This window comes from Eurytemora carolleeae, unplaced genomic scaffold, assembly GCF_000591075.1.
Source record: "Eurytemora carolleeae unplaced genomic scaffold, Eaff_2.0 scaffold2067, whole genome shotgun sequence".
In the NCBI taxonomy this organism is placed as follows: domain Eukaryota; kingdom Metazoa; phylum Arthropoda; class Copepoda; order Calanoida; family Temoridae; genus Eurytemora; species Eurytemora carolleeae.
This window is the reverse complement of record NW_019397980.1, coordinates 1-21020: the sequence shown is the minus strand read 5'-3', so window position 1 is coordinate 21020 and position 21020 is coordinate 1. Positions and strand designations below refer to the sequence as shown.

At 30.8% G+C, this 21020-nt stretch overlaps 1 protein-coding gene across 1 annotated transcript; it reads right to left on the bottom strand.

Annotated features, from left to right (window-relative positions):
* Nucleotides 1–840: 840 nt before the first annotated feature.
* LOC111716509 (glycine receptor subunit alpha-3) lies at nt 841–20850 on the bottom strand. Its single transcript, XM_023491987.1, has 20 exons — nt 20820–20850; nt 17695–17769; nt 17305–17380; nt 16665–16701; nt 15720–15764; nt 14439–14536; nt 14291–14375; nt 13574–13662; nt 12647–12717; nt 11156–11236; nt 10321–10381; nt 9275–9325; nt 8593–8684; nt 7829–7917; nt 7551–7643; nt 6933–6999; nt 6527–6597; nt 5346–5429; nt 4033–4133; nt 841–905 (listed from the first exon to the last, which is right to left on the bottom strand). Exons 2-20 carry the CDS (start codon nt 17729–17731, stop codon nt 887–889), a joined length of 1347 nt encoding a protein of 448 aa, XP_023347755.1. The 5' UTR covers nt 17732–17769; nt 20820–20850; the 3' UTR covers nt 841–886.
* Nucleotides 20851–21020: the final 170 nt, after the last annotated feature.

Below are 21020 nucleotides of genomic sequence, written 5' to 3'. Positions count from 1 at the left end.
TCACAGACCCTCATTTTTTACTTCTACCAGCAAATAGTAAGAACCTTTAAAAATCAAACATTGTTCATAATTAGATATTTCAATTTATTGTTAAAATGTACTTATTTCTAGGTTAGAAATAAACTTCATTGTGCATTGTCAAATATGGATTAGTATTGAAAAGTGAGGAAATTGACCAGCTTTCAAACACTTTTGACTCTTCATTGGGATTATCAACCCTTCAGTGGGATTATCAACCCTTCAGTGGGATTATCAACCCTTCAGTGGGATTATCAACCCTTCAGTGGGATTATCAATCCTTCAGTGGGATTATCAACCCTTCAGTGGGATTATCAACCCTTCAGTGGGATTATCAACCCTTCAGTGGGATTATCAACCCTTCAGTGGGATTATCAACCCTTCAGTGGGATTATCAACCCTTCAGTGGGATTATCAACCCTTCAGTGGGATTATCAACCCTTCAGTGGGATTATCAACCCTTCAGTGGGATTATCAACCCTTCAGTGGGATTATCAACCCTTCAGTGGGATTATCAACCCTTCAGTGGGATTATCANTGAAAAAAAAATAACTGAATCCCTAATTCTATTTGTATTCCATCAAAAAAAACATAACAATGCCGCAACCTGCGCGGTGGCTCGTCAGTACCACCTAGCTGACAAGATGCAAAACACAAAATATCATTTTATTTCATAATTCAGTGAGATTTAAATTAAATTGATAAAACATGGGATTATTGCAACTTACAAGAAAAATTCAATATATGTTTTGTGGCAATTAAAATTAAGAACTAAATTTATTGTGCAACAACAAAAGGTTCGCAAAAATGTATTTTATACTTACATGTGCACTGGAATAATCTACAGTCTCTACTGTGCAGGGTGATACTATAGGATGTACTGAGCCCTATACATATATCCAAAATCAATAAAAAGATCCAATATCTAATAAATTAAACTGTGGTTGTATTGCGCTAGATAGTGCTATCTGCTAATCTACTGTTAATCCTTAACGGAAACTTTTAATCAAAACATTTAATTGTTTAAATCGCGAAAAAAAGCTGACTCGTTATAGTCGATTTTAGTTGCCTTTGATTGGTTAATGTTCCCAGAGCCAGAGGAAAAAATTAAATTGGTTAAATTTTTAGATCATCTAAAAGAAATTGACTTTTTTCTTATATCTATGGTTTCTATTGGTAGCAAAAATTTGCGTGAAAATTAATTTTGCTGAAGCAAGTGCCAACTATGCACAAACTTGTGTCAACATCTGTCCGCAAAATTGTGTCTATGCTGCACACCCCGATTTGTGAGGATTTTTTTCACGCCAGGAAGCGCAAAAAATGCCAAAGGAATTGAGTCTTTGCCACAAATTCTAATTTTCTAATCGCTATATCTTTGGAACCAAATGTTGCAGACCTTGGATATTTCAAACTATGAATTCTGTTAGATCAAATAATCTGAGTTTGAAATATCAAAGGTTTACAACATCGAGTTCTAAAGATATTGAGGTTTAAATATTTGATTTTGTTCCAAAGACTCAATTCCTTTGGGGCAAAATAAAAAATATGCGCGCAGCTATTTTTCTGTATAGATGTTGGAAACCCTACTCAGTACTCACACAGGGTGTCCCAATAAACACTGGGATATCGTATTTTCGATAATTGATAAAAAATGTCAAGAGCAACGACTTTTTAAGCAATTATTTAACAAATTTTTTAAGTTTCCGTTCAGGATATTGATTAAAGTCTTTAAATAAGAAAAACTAAGGTTAGAACTTTTGTGTGAACTTTCGTTAATTTTGAAAGCTTGATCACAAAATCCAATTTAGGCACTTTTTAATTTAACACTTAATTTTAGTTATCCCTGCAGGGCATGACCAGCATGGTATTTCAAATAGGAATGAAATTAATCCCTAGGTCTGCTCAAACGATGCAGAATGTAGATTGAAGCTCGATCCTGAGATTCATAACACAACAGTTCTGACTAAACTGTTTTCATGGATATTACTTCTGAAGACCATAAACCTTACAACCTTTCTCAGTAAAATGTCGTCTTAAACCAAATCATACCCTTGGAGCCAAACCCAACATTTCTCCGACAAATAGACGCAACTAGTGAAAAGTGAAACACGTTTTAATATAGTAAATGCTTAAAATTCGTAATTATTTCTGTAAACAACAAAGCTTTGTAACCAAACAAATATTTCATTTTTCAGAAGTAATTATCATTTTATTTTGGCCACAGACCCCTCATTTTTTTACTTCTACCAGCAAATAGTAAAAACCTTTAAAAATCAAACATTGTTCATAATTAGATATTTCAACGATTACATTAAATACCTTTTTTGTACCATCTTCCACCATTAAAATGACTGTAAGCATAATTACAAGTGGCATTCCATTTAAAGAGGGCCATCCCCAATTTGCAACGGTTCCGTAAACCTTTGACTAAATAAGGATGTCAGACACATCCTTATCATCTACTGAAACACTTTTGATTGGTAATCACTTTGTTCTATATTTTAGAAATATTAAAAGTTACTTTCTAGAAGTGGTAGAAAATAAAAATTTACTTTCAAATGTTTGAAACCCGTTTTTAACGTAAAAAAGACAATATTTTTATGGACGCTAGTATTGAATCAGCTGTTTTGAGTTCAAACTGTACGCCGAACCTACACAAGGTTTTAGAACGATTCAAGAGCTATTGTATGCATGGAGAGAGAGCTTACTTTTACATAAACTATAGTCAAGGATAGCAGTGGGACAGATGATAAATCCCTTAATGAATATCATGTAGAGAGATTTATCCGTTAAAAGATGCCAGCCTAGAGAACATGCTTGCATGATTTGAACATGTGGAAGGTTTGAACTTATGGAAAACCAAAACCACCAATGGACCGAGAATTCTATTTTAAATTCAAGCCAATAGGCATGCGGCTTGACACTAGGAAGAAGAAAATAGGATCGGTCTGGGCTAAATCTGAAATGAAAGTTAGTTATCGAATCAGCTGTTTTGAGCTCACCGGGTTTTAGAACCATTCAACAGTTATTTAACCCTATCCCTGCTGGGGTACTTGAAAACCAGGATACGCTGGGGGCGGGGTCAATTTGACCCCCCCCNTGATATATTCAGTTTAAAGGTTTGTGTGGATATTGATATATTCAGTTGCTCAAACTAAACTATATCCTCTACAAAATTTGTGCCCTGAGGACATCTATTAAATTTTCATTTTAAAAAGGTTTAACAAGTATTTATCAAAATAAATATCCAAATTTCAATAATTCAAATTTCTTAGACCTGGGATCAAGATGAAAATCAAGCTAAGGATTGTAAAAAAAGCTATCTATGAGTAAAGAATATGAAACTAATTTTAATCAACTAAAGTACAAATAAATAGTTTATCATGCACTAGATTAACCCCGCTTTTAATTCTAATATTTATATTACAATATAAACACAAGGGGTATATACAGGGGGAGGGAAGGGGCAGCCCCCTCCGAAATATCATTTTTCTCTCTTGAAATCAAAATGAATCCTGTATACGCCCCTGTAATATGCAAATGACGAATTTCAACCCTGGTTATTCAATATTTTTGGCCAAAACCATTTGATGGTTATGGTTCTACGGCCATTATAAAGAATTTTCTCATAAATTAATATGATTATTATTATATTATTATTATTATTATGAACATAATTAATTTTACCGTCATGATAATGATCAAGAAAACAACGAAAAATTATGATTAGAGTTATAAACAAAATTGCCATAAACAATTTTACGACCTAAAAAATTAATATTTTCAAAAAGACGATTTTAAGGAAAATATATTTTCTTTATAAAAAATTTATAAAAAACATGCTATTAAGAGAATGTGAGTATACAAATAGAGAGAGGGGGATAGGATTTGCGTACACATGTTACTGTCACACATTAGAGTAAACAGATTATAAACTATTGTTAATTTAACTTAAACCAGTGCGTAAACTCAATCCCCCTCACCTTACATCTAATAACTTTGACAAAAGTATACCTGGTAAGAAAAACAATCCAGTAGAAGAAGTTAAAGATAAAGAAAAGAATGGGGAAAAGGCCAAGAAAGAATAAATCCAATCTGGCGGTTCGGATCTTCTCCTAAAAAAGAGAAAAGCTAATTACGTTTTGTTGTTCCTCCGACTAGCTATAAGTTGATAGCGTTGCCCACTAACCATGAAATCGTTTTACCCCGGGGTACCCAATACCCATACGTTCCCTAAACAAATGTCCAGCCAATTTGGTCCAGCTATATAGCGAACAATTATACAAGTGAGAACCAGAAATCTGTAGAAAAATGAAGATGAGTTTGCAGCAATATTTATGTTCGGAAATTATCTAATTTTGCAGGCAGGCTGGAATCTTGACAACAACATTTTTCATGTTCATTTACGAATACGGGTATTCCAGAAAAAAGAAAGCATGCAACATTAAAACCAAAAACGAATTTATGAATTATCGATTAACTTCGATTGATTTTTAAAAATTTTTTAGACATGCAAAAAGTCTGAAAGATCTCTAAAAAAATCCAAAATGTCTAAAGGAAAAATCTAAAAGGTCTTACAGATAAAAAAAAATCCGAAAGATCTTTAAAAAGTCTGAAAGGTCTAAAAAGTCCGAAAGATCTCTAAACAGTCTTAAAAGTTCAAAAAGTTTGAAAGATCTTTAAAAAGTCTGAAAGGCCTAAAAAGTCCGAAAGATCTCTAAAAAGTATAAAAGGCCTAAAAAGTCCGAAAGATCTCTAAAAGTCTAAAAGATCTAAAAAGTCCGAAAGATCTCTAAAAAGTCTTAAAGGTTTAAAAATTTCGAAAGATCTCTAAAAAGTCTATAAGGTCTAAAAAGTCCGAAATATCTCTAAAAAGTCTAAAAGGTCTAAAAAGTCCGAAAGATCTCTTAAAAGTCTAAAAGGTTTAAAAAGTCCGAAAGATCTCTTAAAAGTCTAAAAGGTCTAAAACGTCCGAACGATCTCTAAAAAGTCTAAAAGGTCTAAAAAGTCTGAAAGATCTCTAAACATAAATGTGGAACTAACATCTACTTTTTTATTCTACAGAAGTTTGCTCCATCACCATCACTGATAATTTTAGATCTTTAAACATTCTTAAAGATCTAAAAAGTCTGAAAGATCTCTAAAAAGTCTATACGGTCTAAAAAGTCCAAAAGATCTCTAGAAAGTCTAAAAGGTCTAAAAAGTACGAAAGATCTGTAAAACACCTGAAATCTCTCTAAAAAGTCAAAAAGATCTAAAAAGTCTAAAAGATCTAAAAAGTCTGAAAATTCTCAAAAAAACACATAAAACATGAATTTTGTTCTCACTAGATCAGATTCATTAGATTTGACATTGAGGTCAATTCCTTCAAACCATGAATTCAATCGTTGGACTCGTCTTTTATACTTCGCCTGATGAAAAATAAGAAAACTTTATTCCATTTAAAAGAAATTAAAGGGTGATACGGAAATAAATCTCATCTTAGGAAAAGTTAATTTAAAACTAGAAAAGTGCACATTCCTTTTTTTTGTAATCTATTGCAACTTTTGAACTCCAATAAGGTTTTGATTGTGAAAAAAACATAATAATTTGGAAAGAGAGGAATTCTGAATTATGTGTATAAAGATTATAACATTCAAGCCATTAAAAATAATATGCTATGTTTGATACAAATTAAAATATGTTTATAAAAGGTATCTTTTTCCTAATTATAGTTTTACTTTCTTAAGAATTAAAAAGATTAGGCGGATTTTTTTTATTTTATTTTCGTAGATTTTCAACTAAACAATTTATTGCTAATGGATTTTTTGTAAAAACATAAAGGGTGTGTTTAATGACATCGAACAGAATTCCATATAACAGAATTCAATACAAAATAGAACTAAACCCGAAATAATTTTAATACGCATTCGATATCCAAGAAAGACGAATAAAATTCAACCAATCAGCGTATGATGTAAAGATGTACTCTTTAACTTTTGAAAAACCGTTTTTTTCTGGTGTTAATTGTGTCATATCAATTGAACTAAACATCGATTAAATAAATGTAAGTTTTGGATTAATTTTTGTTAAGACTAGCTTAAAATGATAATAGTCCTAAAATGTGATAAAATATATTTTTAATAGGTTCATATTAATATGATTAAATTTATTTACTTTAATTCAATCGGATATTAGTTCAATCGATATAGCATTGTATCTGTAATTGTTATCAAACGTAACTTTTATACAGTTATAGGGATATTAAAAAAAAGAGGATTAACAATAAAATCAAAAGTGTGTACATTGGATATTCAGATTAAGCGATCGGGATTAAGGATATCTCATTCTAAAGTTTTCAGCTCTGATTTGATATATTTATTCTGGAAAGCAAGTGAAAAAGAATTCCGAAATATTTTCCCAAGGAAAGAAATATAAAAAAGAAAAATGTTATCACAAAAAATATTAAAAAAAATATTAAATTTGCCGCACACACTCGATTTAACTAAAAAAGGAAGAAAAAACTTACTGTCATATTTTGCTCAATGATTTTCATCTGAGCCGCTTCATTTCCACCTTTTTCGGGGGGACACATTAATCCTAAACATAATAAGGAAACTTCTCGGGTTTTAAATATATATTTGGAAGAAATTAGATTTAATCCAAGAGTCAAATCTCTTTAATTCATTATTCAATGGCGTACTTAGGTCGGTTGTAAACAAATTCCAAACAAATTATTTCATTTTTATCTCTTCAACATATTTTTTTATCGTCATCAGCATCATCATCATCATCATCAGCATCATCATCATCATCATCATCATCATCATCATCATCATCTGTATCCGCCCCGAGCAAATTTGTTCAAAAATGTTCTTCCATTAGAAACCCTACTAGATATTTTGCAGTTTATTAAAATGTGAAAAAGTTGTCACCAATAAATTCTCCGAGCTCAATTTCCCCATCTCCGTCGACATCTCCCAGCTCAAATATAGTCTCAATCTGAACACAAGTCTGTTTTTAATCACAAAGGCAAACACAAAATATTTGACCTCATGGTGGTTGCTTTATTTACTCTAACTAAATTAATCTGAATAATAAAAAATATTCAAAAACAGAAAACTTCTCGGAGGTCCAATTTTTTTTCAAAAGATGGCAGATAAAGGCAAAGTGACACTACATGCACAGATGACAATGCCGGATTCACAACGGTACCCTTAAAAGCTTTGTTTGATCACGTATTAATGTATTAATTTTAAAAACCAGAATTATTTTCTATTATGGTTTCTCTACTAAAGTGACTTGCACACTTTCAAACCTTGAAAAACAGCAATATCTTCCACATTAATGATCCAATTCAGGTTTTAATCCTTGCTCGGAGTGCTACTTAATATTACGCTTACAATTTGTATTCGAGTGGCTTATCATGGTTGACTCTGAACTTTAAAAGATATCCAAAGTAATTAATTTAATCTAATGGATTATATCATATACGGATTAGTACTTTCTAAGTGGATTAACAATACAAAAATTCCGAACTCTATAATAAATACCTCCTCCTGGGTGAATTCATCGCCAGCTAGCATCTCTCGTTTAGATAGTTTTCCATCTCCGTTTACGTCAATCTTCTGGAACGCATTCTTGACCTGCACCAGACAATTCATTATAATAATAACAATAATGATAATAATACTTATTATAATCATTGTAGAACTACTGTCAAGTGAACAAGACAAGCTACTGTAGAATACTCATTTCATAGAATATACAATGAGTTTATATAGTAAGGTGGATTGTTCTAGAACCATATATTTTAAAAATGATTACTTACATCTGTGACGGATTTAAAATTCTTCTTTTTTCTAAAGTTTGGTGGAGTACAAGTCTTAATCTTGGATTGGAAAAGGATGACGGCATATTCTAAATATAAAAATATGCGAAACAAATATTTAAAATCAAAGATCAGGAAAAAGTAAATCGTATACTTGTAATGTTTAACATTTAAAAAAACTATATTTAACTTTTTAATGGATCTAAATTTTAAATTTTAGCATCGCTTTTAATGTTCTAAAAGAAATATGCAAAACAAAAATTCAAAATCTAAGACCTATTAAGAATTAACCCGACGAAAAACGCTGGCAATCGATGAAAAAATATGATTTGAAATTGTTAGAATTTCATACCAAAAAAGATTTTAGTTATTTTTCAGATAATTTTATGGATTTGAAAAGATTAAAAATTTTTGTCAATAAAAATAAAATAAAATTAGCAAAATTAGAAAAAATAAAGAATACAAAAAAACAATGAAATAGAAAAGCATCGAATGATTTGTGGAAAAAAGTACTGATAGTTAATGAACTAGATTGAACAACTTATCATTTAATTTTTACTTAAAATATTTATCTTTTTTCATGTATCTGATTTTTAAAATATTTTTGAAAAGTTATTTTTGCATTTTAAAGTCTTTAAAACTTGTACACACCAGCGCTTCTAAAATCCCTTTTTATTCGTCTTCTGCAGATTTTCATTTAAAAGTTTTGCTGAAGGACTTAAAAAACCAAATATTTTTGTGATAATAAATATTGCTAAACTCACCAATAAGAGCTCCAAATACAAAAACAATGCAGACAATGATGAATCCTTCAATAGCTGTCAATCCTTCAGCTTTAGGGATATTGTTGGTTATACTGAAAATTTTATTTTTATTTAAAGTGAATAAAAAAGTAATTTAAGAATTGTGGTCTGCCATTGTTGTGCTTTAAACATCAAATATATTAAGAATTGTGTTTAAGGTTTTCTTACTTTATTCATTCTCTGCGCTATAAATAATATAAAAACAGTAAAATGCAGACCACATTTTAGAATTTTTTTTCATGGATCTAAATTAAAATTTTAACAACATTTTAAAAAGTTATTTTAGCATTTTACAGTCAACACCTCCACGTTATAATTATAAAAGCATAACAGGACGCTGAATTAGGTATTTTTTGCTAGCTTAATATTTAATTAAACATATGTCTAACACCATAATGATAGATAGATGCCGAAATCTATTTCAATGATAAAAGACGACTTTCTAAGATCTCTTTTAATGGTCGAGAAATTTTGCTTCGTTGAGAATATCATTTTATAAAGTACGATAAAATTTAATAAAGCTTAATGTAAAAACATTGTACTTTTAAAAACAACAATAAAAAATTAGTAAATGAACTTGAAGAGTCTTTTTTTACAAAAATTATTGAAACAAATTCCATCGAAAAACAAATAAAAATGTTTCCTGTTAAAGATATTTACAAGAACAAGAAAAACTGTAACAAGAATCGTCATCCTAAAATAAAAGATTATTGCTATAAAAAATATGTTTTTTCAAAATATATCAAAGCATCAAAATATCAAAATATCAAACAGTTTAACTGAAAATTAAGTCTCCTTGAAATAGTGTTTCTAACCCAAGTGGATTTTACTTGCACAGAATTGCTACCCTGTAAACTCCGCCACGCAATTCCGCGCAATTCCGTACAGTTTTGCGCAATTCAGCGCAAAGGGATTTTGATTGGAAACCCTACAGCGTGAAGATGGTGTCCGGGAAAAAGGGTTATTTTAGATTTAAAAGAATGATTTTAGACCTATTAAGTGTCTCTAGATAATGGGTAGAGTACAAGCAAAGACTTAATTTTATAAAGTTTTAAAAATTCAATAAAATATGATGTGAATTCAATTCATGACAAGGTTCATTGCTTATGAGAAATTGTTGGAAATAATCAAAAAAGCTTTGATTGCTCTTCAGCTTTGTTNTTGCTCTTCAGCTTTGCTCGGCAATTATATGGTTTAGAGACACATTATCGATTGCTCTTCAGCTTTGTTCAGCAATTATATGGTTTAGAGAAACATTATTGGTCTTTCTGAAATCTATTATTCTTGATTATTAAAAAGTTTATTCAAGTTGATTCAAGTAGAAAGACCATCAATTCTCAAAGAATCATTAAGCAAAATTAAGAAAATTGACATGCAATGGAAAACCTCGTCAAGAAAATCAAGACACCTAACTCTCCATGAACCATCATTGAGCAAAATTAAGAAAACACACCCATGCCAGGAACTATCATAAAGAAACTCTAAAGTTTAGGTAGAAGTAAATTGATAAGGGTTAGAGGAACATTTAAAAAATGAGATTTTCATGTTTTTCTCTTTGATAAATTGATTATATTTAAATTCGGAATTTCAATAAAAGAGACATGAAGATTTATGTTACAAAACCAATGGTGGAAATTATAATATCAGACACGGACATTGGACTTGGTGGGTTACTCAAATACAACTAACCTTCCCGGAACACTCTCAGGAGGAACAAGAAAACTTATCCAGGATACAATAACAAACATTCCTAAATACAATGATCTTTGGAACGTCAATGAATGAGAGGAACGTTTGAACAATCCTCATAAACTCTATTTTTCTAATCCCTATATCAGTGCAACATGATAACGTAAACAATTAGTATTCTAAACTATGTAATCTAACATTAATAATATATTGAAATATCACAAATTGTACGACATCAGGTTGCAGAGTTATAGAGATTAGAAAATTAGAACTTGTGGCGAGTATTCAATTCCTTTTAAATAACAGAGAAGAGCACTTTTGAAAGAGATCGAGTTAGATTTGGAAATATTGAAATATGTCAGCTGTCAGATTAATGCTCTCACATTTTTGAACTTTGACAAAAATTATTTGAGATGAAGGGAGTGACCGGTAGTTGAACTGAATATCCAGTGTTGTGGAAACTTCTTTCGGATTCATTTGAGACATATTAAACTTTTTACGTCTGTAGTTTATTGTAGAACTTTTTTACATTTTATGTCGTCGTTATTTAATAATGTAAAAAAACTAATTCTGAAACCGTATCCACCCCCAAAGTAGGAGTTTTGAACTTCTAATTTGCGCTCAATTTCAGGATTTACAGATCTTTAAAAAGTTTAATATGTCTCAAATGAATCCGAAAGTTTTCCACAACAATGCATACTCAGTTCAACTACCTTACATAGCCGGTCACTCCCTTTAAGGAAAGATTTGACAGAAACTGTTCTAATCAAATTATTTCATATTATTCAAAAGTTCCGATTTATATGATTTTGTAACTTTATTAACAATTTTTTACCTGCCGGAAAATAATATGTAATGATATAATGGGACATTTTTCTTTTAAGAACCAGCTCAAATCCAGTCACAGAAAAGTTCCCTAAAGCAAAAGGATGAAAACTTTAATTTTTTTTATTATTTAATGGTGGATTTTGGCCTTGTTTGGATACTTTTACTAACAAAACTAATTTATTTTATTAAATTAATTTATAAATGAAAGTTTTAAGGCGAAGCGATGGATTAAACAGAACTCCTAATGGTGTGTCTGTATGTCCTTGGTGTTTAGCCTATACATTTGCTCATGATTTTGGTTCATAAACGTATTCTTTTTACTACCTTTAAAGGCTACCTTTAAATTCCACACTTTCAAGCTAAGCCGAGTGCTTATCTGTAAGAAGGAATACAAACGCAGCTAAGATGACAGTTCTTAGGTGTGTGTGTGCAAGTGCTCACTCTCATGAGGGAGGGGTGGCTGCTCTCTGGGTTTTGGAATTTCTCCTGGATTTTGAAGTAAAATTTGAAAATTTATCTGACCTTTTATAAAAAGGGTCCTTTAAAACCGAAAATTGAAAAATGGCTCTTTTACCCCTTTTTTACTGTCTTTTTTCAAATATTATAAGGAAAAAATCGCACATTTCAGTCCAAGTAGCCGGTTGCGATCATATAGTTATGATTAGCCAAACTGTCGACATTTGTTTTAGCTAATACATTAAAGATTATTGGTAAATGTAAAAAAATATTTTATTTAGCTAGATACATAAAGGTTTCATTTCTATTTACATCTCAGCATCTTTATATGTTATCTTAGTTCCAAGTTTTTTTTTCAGAATAATCCAATTTTTTGCCGAAAAAAATCTTTAATTGATTGGTGCCATAAAAAGATGCGCTTTTACTCAACACTCACACGATAAAAATTGTTCTATGTCAAATTAGAGCCTTCTATATGGCCCGCACCATACCAAAAATCATCAAACTATTGATATATCTGAGGAAAACTTTGTTTTTTCTTAGTGAAAATGAAGCCTATTTAGACTGAAATTTGCATTTTTTTCCTGCAAATATCTGTACGAAGACAGTAAAAAAGGGGTAACAGAGCCATTTATTCAATTTTCGGTTTTTAAGTACTCTTTTAAAAGGACTTTTCATAAAAGTTTGGATGAATTTTCACATTTTACTCCAAAACCCTGGGAGCAATTCCCAAACCCTGGGTCCAATTCCCAAACCCTGAGANGTTTTTAACCTGTTAAAACTACAGAATGTTTTTAACCTGTTAAAACTACAGAATGTTTTTAACCTGTTAAAACTACAGAATGTTTTTAACCTGTTAAAACTACAGAATGTTTTTAACCTGTTAAAACTACAGAATGTTTTTAACCTGTTAAAACTACAGAATGTTTTTAACCTGTTAAAACTACAGAATGTTTTTAACCTGTTAAAACTACAGAATGTTTTTAACCTGTTAAAACTACAGAATGTTTTTAACCTGTTAAAACTACAGAATGTTTTTAACCTGTTAAAACTACAGAATGTTTATCTTCTTCACTTAATTCATTTATAAGAATACTGTAGTCCAACACTGATCTAAACAAAGGAATTATTTACGTCAGCAGAGGGGTTTCAAGAAAATAATGACGACCCTTCCAGTCTAGGGGGTTGGAGGGAAGATTTTGAACCATGAGGGGGGGGGGAATCTGTTGATCTTGAAATCGTTAACGAATGGTAAAAAAACGTTCATGAAGAAAAAAAGAACTAACAAATCTGTTTTAAAATAAAGGTGACTTTCGTTAATTTTTCTGCTTAAAATTGCATAAAACTTAGAGAATATAAAAGATAAACTTTCACTTGTTTTTTTTTAAATATTTTGATATTTTTAATGTTGTTCTCTAATTTCCCCGTAATTTTTCATGAGCTAACCGTTAACGATTTATAAAATATCTTGTGTTGACGTATTTGATATGACTAGCCTTATTGGGCGCTTCGCGCCCATCTTCTAAATTAATTGTTCTCTTTGTGTACATCGTAAAACAAAACAAAAATAATTCGCGGATTTTCACAAAAAATTTCGTGGATTTTCAAAATTTTCAACAATTTTATGAAGATCGAATTTTGATGGAGGCAAATATTTGAAATTATGATCATTAATAAACCTTCCCTGGGATAACGCGAGGTGCCACAAAAAATTTGGACCCGATCGGTTCAGCCGTTTTGACGTTTATTGGATACAAACAGACAAAACAAACAAACACCCACCCAGACAAGCCAAATTTATATATAGATTGAGATCGTTAACGAGCGTTAAACTTCGGAAAATAACGGAATATACAGTTAACGAAACGGAACGGATTTATGAAAAGTTGGTCTTTAAACGGTTTAAGCTGACCTTTAACAAACTGGTTTGTGCCCCGTCAAATGTACAAAAATCCTTTTAAAAAATGACCTGATTGCCTCGGCATCTGCGACAAACTCATCTTTAAAAACTATATTTGTGTTGTCGTAGTTAAAGGATCCAACTTGAAACTTACAAACCTAAAAATTTAAGAAAAAGGTAAAAATAAAAATATTTCTAACACATAATTAAATTCTAATTGCAAGGAATTACTTAGGTTACTTTCTAAATTATTGTTTGCAAACCTATGTCTTATTTTGTTCTTTCTTCAGAAATTATTTTTCCGTTTAAAAAGTGGTTAAAGGAATAAAATTTTCTAATCTTTGCAATCTGATGATATGTAAACCTATAACATTCCAAACTTAGACAATTTGATCTAACAAAGTTCATAGTTTGAAATGTACACGGTCTGGGACATTGGGTTGATTTAGAGAGTAGACACTTAGATTTTATGACACAGACTCAATCCTCCTAATTTTCTAAATCTGAGAAAAATCTGCCAACAACGCGCGCGATGGGAGGATCGAGTTGACTGTAATCCTAAGGTTGGAAGCTCTCACTCTAAAATCGATGAGAGATTGAGAGATTCATCAATTACCTCTTGAAAACTAAAACAAGTGCTTCGCGGTTATGTGCATGTCTCGGGTTACAAAAAAGTATAAATGATTTATTAGGGTCGACCCCGTCTTGAAAATTGATGCCACTTTTCATAGCAGACAGAACAATTGGAATATACTATTATAGAGTTTTTGCAGAGAAATTCTTGACCTGAACATCAAGGGGAAAATTATCGAAAGACATCGGACAAATCCACGTTATCCTACACGCTACTGCGTATACCAACTCAAGTTTTCTAAAAAATAAAGAATTATTAGATTGCTTTTAGTTTTTAAACAAAACCTTGTTTCCTTCTGACCTGTTTAACCATAGACCTTCTAGTTTTTTCAAGACGGCCAAGGTTTCAAATTCCTTAAGGTTGAGAATTTCAATGTCTGGCACCCAAATTTTGTCAATCTAAACAGGATATCTCTCTTGAACAAAAATTGAGTAAAACAAATAAAATTTTTTATATTTTATTTTTTACAATAAACCAACAGTTTGCTGAATTCTGTTTTTTTTTTAACATCTAAAAGACAGTTTGCTGTTTTTTAATTGTCGATTTTTTTTAATATCATATTTTCTTTTAAAAAAATACTGCTGTTTTTTTTACAACTAACCGACAGTTTTCTAAATTCTGCTGTTTTTATTAGACGATGAAACGACAATTTGTTAAAATCTGCTGTTTTTGTATAACTATTATATGACAGTTTGCTAAAATGTGCTGTTTTTATCAGACAATTTGCTGAACGACAGTTAGCTGAAATCTACAGTTTTTGTATGACAATTATATGACAGTTTTCTAAACTGTGCTGTTTGTTATAAAACGATTAAATGACAATTTGCTGAAATATACTGTTTTTGTATGGCAATTTTATGACAGTTTTTTATACTATGCTGTTTTTTAGACAATTAAATGACAGTTTGCTGAAATATACTGTTTTTGTATGACAATTTTATGACAGTTTTTATACTCTGCTTTTTTATTAGACAATTAAATGACAGTTTGCTGAAATATACTGTTTTTGTATGACAATTTTATGACAGTTTTTATGCTCTGCTGTTTTTATTAGACAATTAAATGACAGTTTGCTGAAATATACTGTTTTTGTATGACCATTTTATGACAGTTTTTTATACTCTGCTGTTTTTATTAGACAAATAAATGACAGTTTGCTGAAATATACTGTTTTTGTATGACAATTTTATGACAGTTTTTTTATACTCTGCTGTTTTTTTAGACAATTAAATGACAGTTTGCTGAAATATACTGTTTTTGTATGACAATTTTATGACAGTTTTTTATACTCTGCTGTTTTTATTAGACAAATAAATGACAGTTTGCTGAAATATACTGTTTTTGTATGACAATTTTATGACAGTTTTTTTATACTCTGCTGTTTTTTTAGACAATTAAATGACAGTTTACTGAAATATACTGTTTTTGTATGACAATTAAATGACAGTTTGCTGAATTCTGCTGTTTTTGTGTTACAATTTAGTAACGGTTTTTTGTTTTTTAGTTGCTGTCAAAATGGAAATAATGAAAAATGTCTAACATTTTAACTTTCTAAAATCAAATTCTAATTTACTTACTTACCATCGACACATCTACTGGGATTAACTCATCGCCATCATTTCCGAACTGTTCATTACTTTGTTCGAAAAAACTGTATTTGATTCCCATGTTTGGGTAGAAGAAATTTAGAAAGAAAAAACAGTTCTAGAGATTAAGAGTAAAACAATAGAAGCACCGGAAAATAACAGAAAGCTATCAAAACTTAGAATAAATAAAAAAACATTTTGCATTATTTCACCCCAACTAACTAGTTTATCCTCTACAAATTAAGCTTAAAGGTACTGTCAATGAAATTTATATTTGAATAATGGCATATATTCACAACGATACCCTTTAAACCTCAATCAGATTTCCAAGAGGATGGCATTTATTTATTGTCTTTAATATCATATATCATGTTGAATACTGACAATTTCCATCATTGTCCATATAGCATAAATCCGCAAGTCCTTAAAATTACCAATTTCAGTTAGAATAAAGAATATTAAGCATTATTATTTATCCGACTAGTTTAATATATTATTTAAAACAACTCATACCAAAGAATTCTTAGCGTCGTTTTAAGTTTGAAAAGTTGCAATATTCGACTCGGATCGTAAAAAAATCAATTTAATTCCAAACAAATCATTCAGATATTACAACCTATTCTCATCGATAATTTTCGACGCATTCGTATATAGTTGATATTTCATAATATTTTTTTATTTCTTTTAAACACAATCCACTTAAAACGACGATTTTTTCCCGCTAGGTGTCTCTGCCTCTTGGAATCTTTCAGAGCATCGAGAGCAGAAACACATGGACGCTAAATTTTAAAAAAAATGAAAAAAATTGGAAAATAAACTTGTATTCATCCGACGACGGTGATAACCGGACACGCCATAGCACTCTATATAATAGAATTTCACTTTAAATTACGCCCCAAACATTAGATTTATAACTATAAAAATATTAAAATAATGATTCCTTAACATCATGTAAGATGAGTCTTGTATCCGTCCACCTACAAATATTCTTTTGTAAATATTGTAATACAGGGTGTCCCATGAAACATGAAAGTTTGTGAATAGTTTTAAATGTCTTCTTCCTTAATTTGTTCTTTGATAAAAAAGAGATTTATTATCATTGAAAAGAAATATAAAATGGCAGTCATTTCAGAGTAAAACTGATTTCAAAGAAAAATATATTTCAGTAAAAGAGTGAAAAGAAGAAAGAAAAAGAGAAAGAAAGAGTCGAAAAGGAAAGATGAAAATAACAGCTAATTTAGCATATATGTTAAACTAGTTTGCTTCCATAGATTAATTAATATATAACAAATAGGACACTAGATGTCGTCTTTTCAAGATCACAATGCCCGTTGCCCAATACTTATTCTAATACTTATATCTATGAAACTTTGCAATCTGATATCGTAAACCTTTGATATTTCAAGCTAGAACCAACAGCCAAAGCTTGAAATAACAAAGATTTACACAATGAGGTTGCAAAGAGTTTAAGGCATGGGTTTAACTTCTTTTAATTTTAATATATTGAAGAAATGGAAGCTAGTTTTTCTTATGTTTTCATTTTCAATTAGTTGATTGATTAAATGAGTAATCGTTCTTACCTGACAAGAAAGAAACCATTGAGAGTGACACTGAAATCATGATCGTTTACATTCGGTATATCCTTGATATCTATTCCTATAAGATAATATTACATTCGGTATATCCTTGATATCTATTAATATAAGATAATATTACATTCGGTATATCCTTGATATCTATTCATATCAGATTATATTACATTCGGTATATCCTTGATATCTATTCCTATCAGATAATGATAATAAAATATGAAAAATATAATAGATTCACAATTTAAAAGAAGTCCAAAAATGTGACTACTTTGCTTCCCCCCTTTCCCTTACATTATGAGGTACCCCTGTGAATCATTTAGTGGAGAGGGGGGGGGGAGATTTTAGAAACTACTATAAAGAACTATTATTTTGAATTACCTATGTTGACTTCTGTTAAGGTTTCATTTGGGAGCATATTCTTGTAATAAATCTCAGGTAAAGATATGGTTACACCTAGTAAATCAATTAATCAATCCTGTGATTATGCATCTTATTCCATAAGACGGATTCATTTGATAAATCAAATAATTAATTTGATGAGTCACGGAAGTTCGTAGTAAAATTTTGACTCCACTAGAGACCACCGGAGGAAATTCTTTTTCACTGGAGGGGTTTAAAAAATGCTTTTTACAATTCAAAACTTTACTCAGGGTGATTTACATTCCACTGGAGGGATTCAGATGTCCTTCCTGGGGGGTTATTTAATTCCACTGGAGGGATTCAGTTATCCTTCATAGGGGTTTATAATTCCACTGGAGGGATTCAGATATCCTTCCCGGGGGTTTATAATTCCACTGGAGGGATTCAGTTATCCTTCCAAGCGATTTATAATTCCACTGGAGGGATTCAGATATCCTTCCGGGGGGTTTATAATTCCCCTGGAGGGATTCAGTTATCCTTCCTATGAGTTTAAAATTCCACTGGAAGGATTCAGTTATCCTTCCAAGGGGTTTAAAATTCCACTGGAGGGATTCAGTTATCCTTATCCTTATCCTTCCTTGGAAGGATATCTGAATCCCTCCAGTTGAGTTATAAACCCTCAGGAAGGATATCTGAATCCCTCCCGTGGAATTATAAACCCCAGGAAGGATATCTGAATCCCTCCAGTGGAATTATAAATAAAATCCCTCCGGTGGTCTCCAGTAGAATCGAAATCTTACTATGAACTTCTTTGAGTCAATTTGATAAATAAATTCTGGTAAATCAACTGATCGGTTTAATATTACACAATTTTTGTACACAATTGAGGAATCAAATAATCATTTCAATATTTACAATGTATAAATAAACATCTGAAAAATCAATTCATTTTACACTGATAACCAGAAAAATGTAGATAGGAAAACGACATTAAATCATTACTTAAATGTATTTTATGTTGTTACAAAGCAAAAAACCGGTGAGATAACCAATAACTTTTTTAGTTATAAATAAAGACTATTTATGAAATATCAACTATATACGAATGCGTAGAAACAAATCTATGAAAATTGGTGTCATATCTGAGCTGAAAACTTTAGAATGAGATATCCTTAATCCCGATTACTTTATCTGAGTTTCCAATGGACACACTTTTGATCTTTTCCTAATCGTTCTTTCTTGGATATAGTATAGAAAAATCAAAAACCGGTTTTTCTAAATTAGAGAGTTCCTCCCATTTCTGTATATAATCTTAAATGGCGCGCAAAATTTCAAATTTATCGGCTTCATATACGCGACTCTGATTGGTTGAATTTTATACACTTTTCAGGATACAAGTACATGATTAGATTAGTCTCGATATTATGAAAAAGAGAGGTTCACACATTAATCTCGATATCCACCATTCAAAAGTTTTCAGCTCTGTTTACACTACACTCAAATGTTACTTTTTTTAAAGTCATTACTTGAGTTTAAAAATCGACTTCCTACTTCAGAGTTTTCTGTATACGCATAAAATTTATTTTGGTATAGGTAATTATGATACAGACGAATATACTGAATAATCAATTATATAATTAGATGGTGTATTTTTGGATACGTACAAAATTTATTCTGAAAATTTGAAGACAAAAAAATACATTTGAATGATGAACTGTTGTTGTATTTAGAATAGCCCTTCAGCGGGAAATTCCCATCACAAACCTTTATCTGATCAAAAATGTAGAAGATAATGTCGTTTTTTTAGCTCAACAATTATTTGTTTCGGAGTTTTTCTTTAGTTTTTTTCAAAAGTAGAAATGAGCAAGTCGCTTTATAAGAAACCAGAATTAAAAGCCGTCTTTTAAAGAGATATATTGATTAGGGGTTTCTGTCGGAAATCCGTTACGCAAAATTGCGCGCAACTGTTTTTGAATTGCGCGAAATTGCGCGAAATTGTGAAAAATTGCAAGGAATTATGCGGAGTTTACAGGGCTGGCAATTGATGTCAAGTAAAATCCACTTGCGCTAGAAACCTAATAATGATTGATATTTAACCCTATCCCTGCTGGGGTACTTGAAAACCAGGATATGCTGGGGGCAATTTGACCCCCCCCTCTAAAACCCATGTTTTATGTCCAAATATGACAAATGATACATCATTAGAAAGCTCTTGTGCTCTTCTTTTCGAATCTGCAAAAAATTTTGAAAACTTGCAAAAATAGATTTTTTTATCGCAAAATCCAGTTATATAGTAAAAATGTTTGCAAAAAAATTAGTCCAAAAAATGAAATTATACATTTTTCAAAAAAGCCCTTGACCATGCCATTTCGCCATTTCAAATATGCAAAAATTTTTGCAAAATTTTAAATAACCTGATTTTTAAGCAAGAAAAACTAAAAATGTGCAAATTTCCTTTGACAGGTTGTTTGCAAAAAATTTGCAATTTATTTTTCGCTAAACTTGTGCAATCCGTTTCCTTATGTCATAGGCTTTCCAAAAAGCTAAATTTTATCAAAATCTGACAAGTGAAAGTGGGTCAAAACAATGATTTAGTTTGTTACAAGCAAAAGCAGTCATTCAGGCAGTGTACCTGAGGACTCAGGCAGTTAGTATTAAAGCCTGGTTTTAGACCTAAAGGGAGGGCTTTGGGTATGTAAGAAAAGTCAGAAAATTTCAACAGCCTCAGACCAATACTTTTTGAGTTATTTAAAAAAACTACAGGAGGGTTCAATTTGACCCCCCCCCCCCAGCAGGAATAGGGTTAATGCAATCTCGATCAGACCAAGTGAATTATATATGCTACTTTATAATTTATGGGTCACTTGAAATTACGTTTATAGAGTCTCATTAATCAATATATTTAATATGTTTAATATATTTTCTAAACTGTATTTGATATTATTTACCATAGATTAATTAACAATAACAGATAGAATACCAGATGATTTTTTTTCAGAAGTCCAAAGGAGTTACGCGTATGCTTTTCTCTCTGTCGCATGCGCGTAACTCCTTTGCCTCAGGGTTATTGTGAACGAAAAACCCCTAAATCTTGAAAAAAGGACATCTAGTGTTCTTATTGATAATTAATTCATGTAATTTACCCTTTGTAGGTGTAGGTATTTTCTCTAACTGATTTCTATAGAAACAAATCAAAAATAAATTTTTAGTTCTCATTCTGTTCTTGTTAACGATTTTTTATGGAAGAGACTGACATGGTGGGGATCTTGAAGTGAAGTAATGTAATGTAATGTAATGCAATGTAATGTAATGTAATGTAATGTAATGTAATGTAATGTAATGTA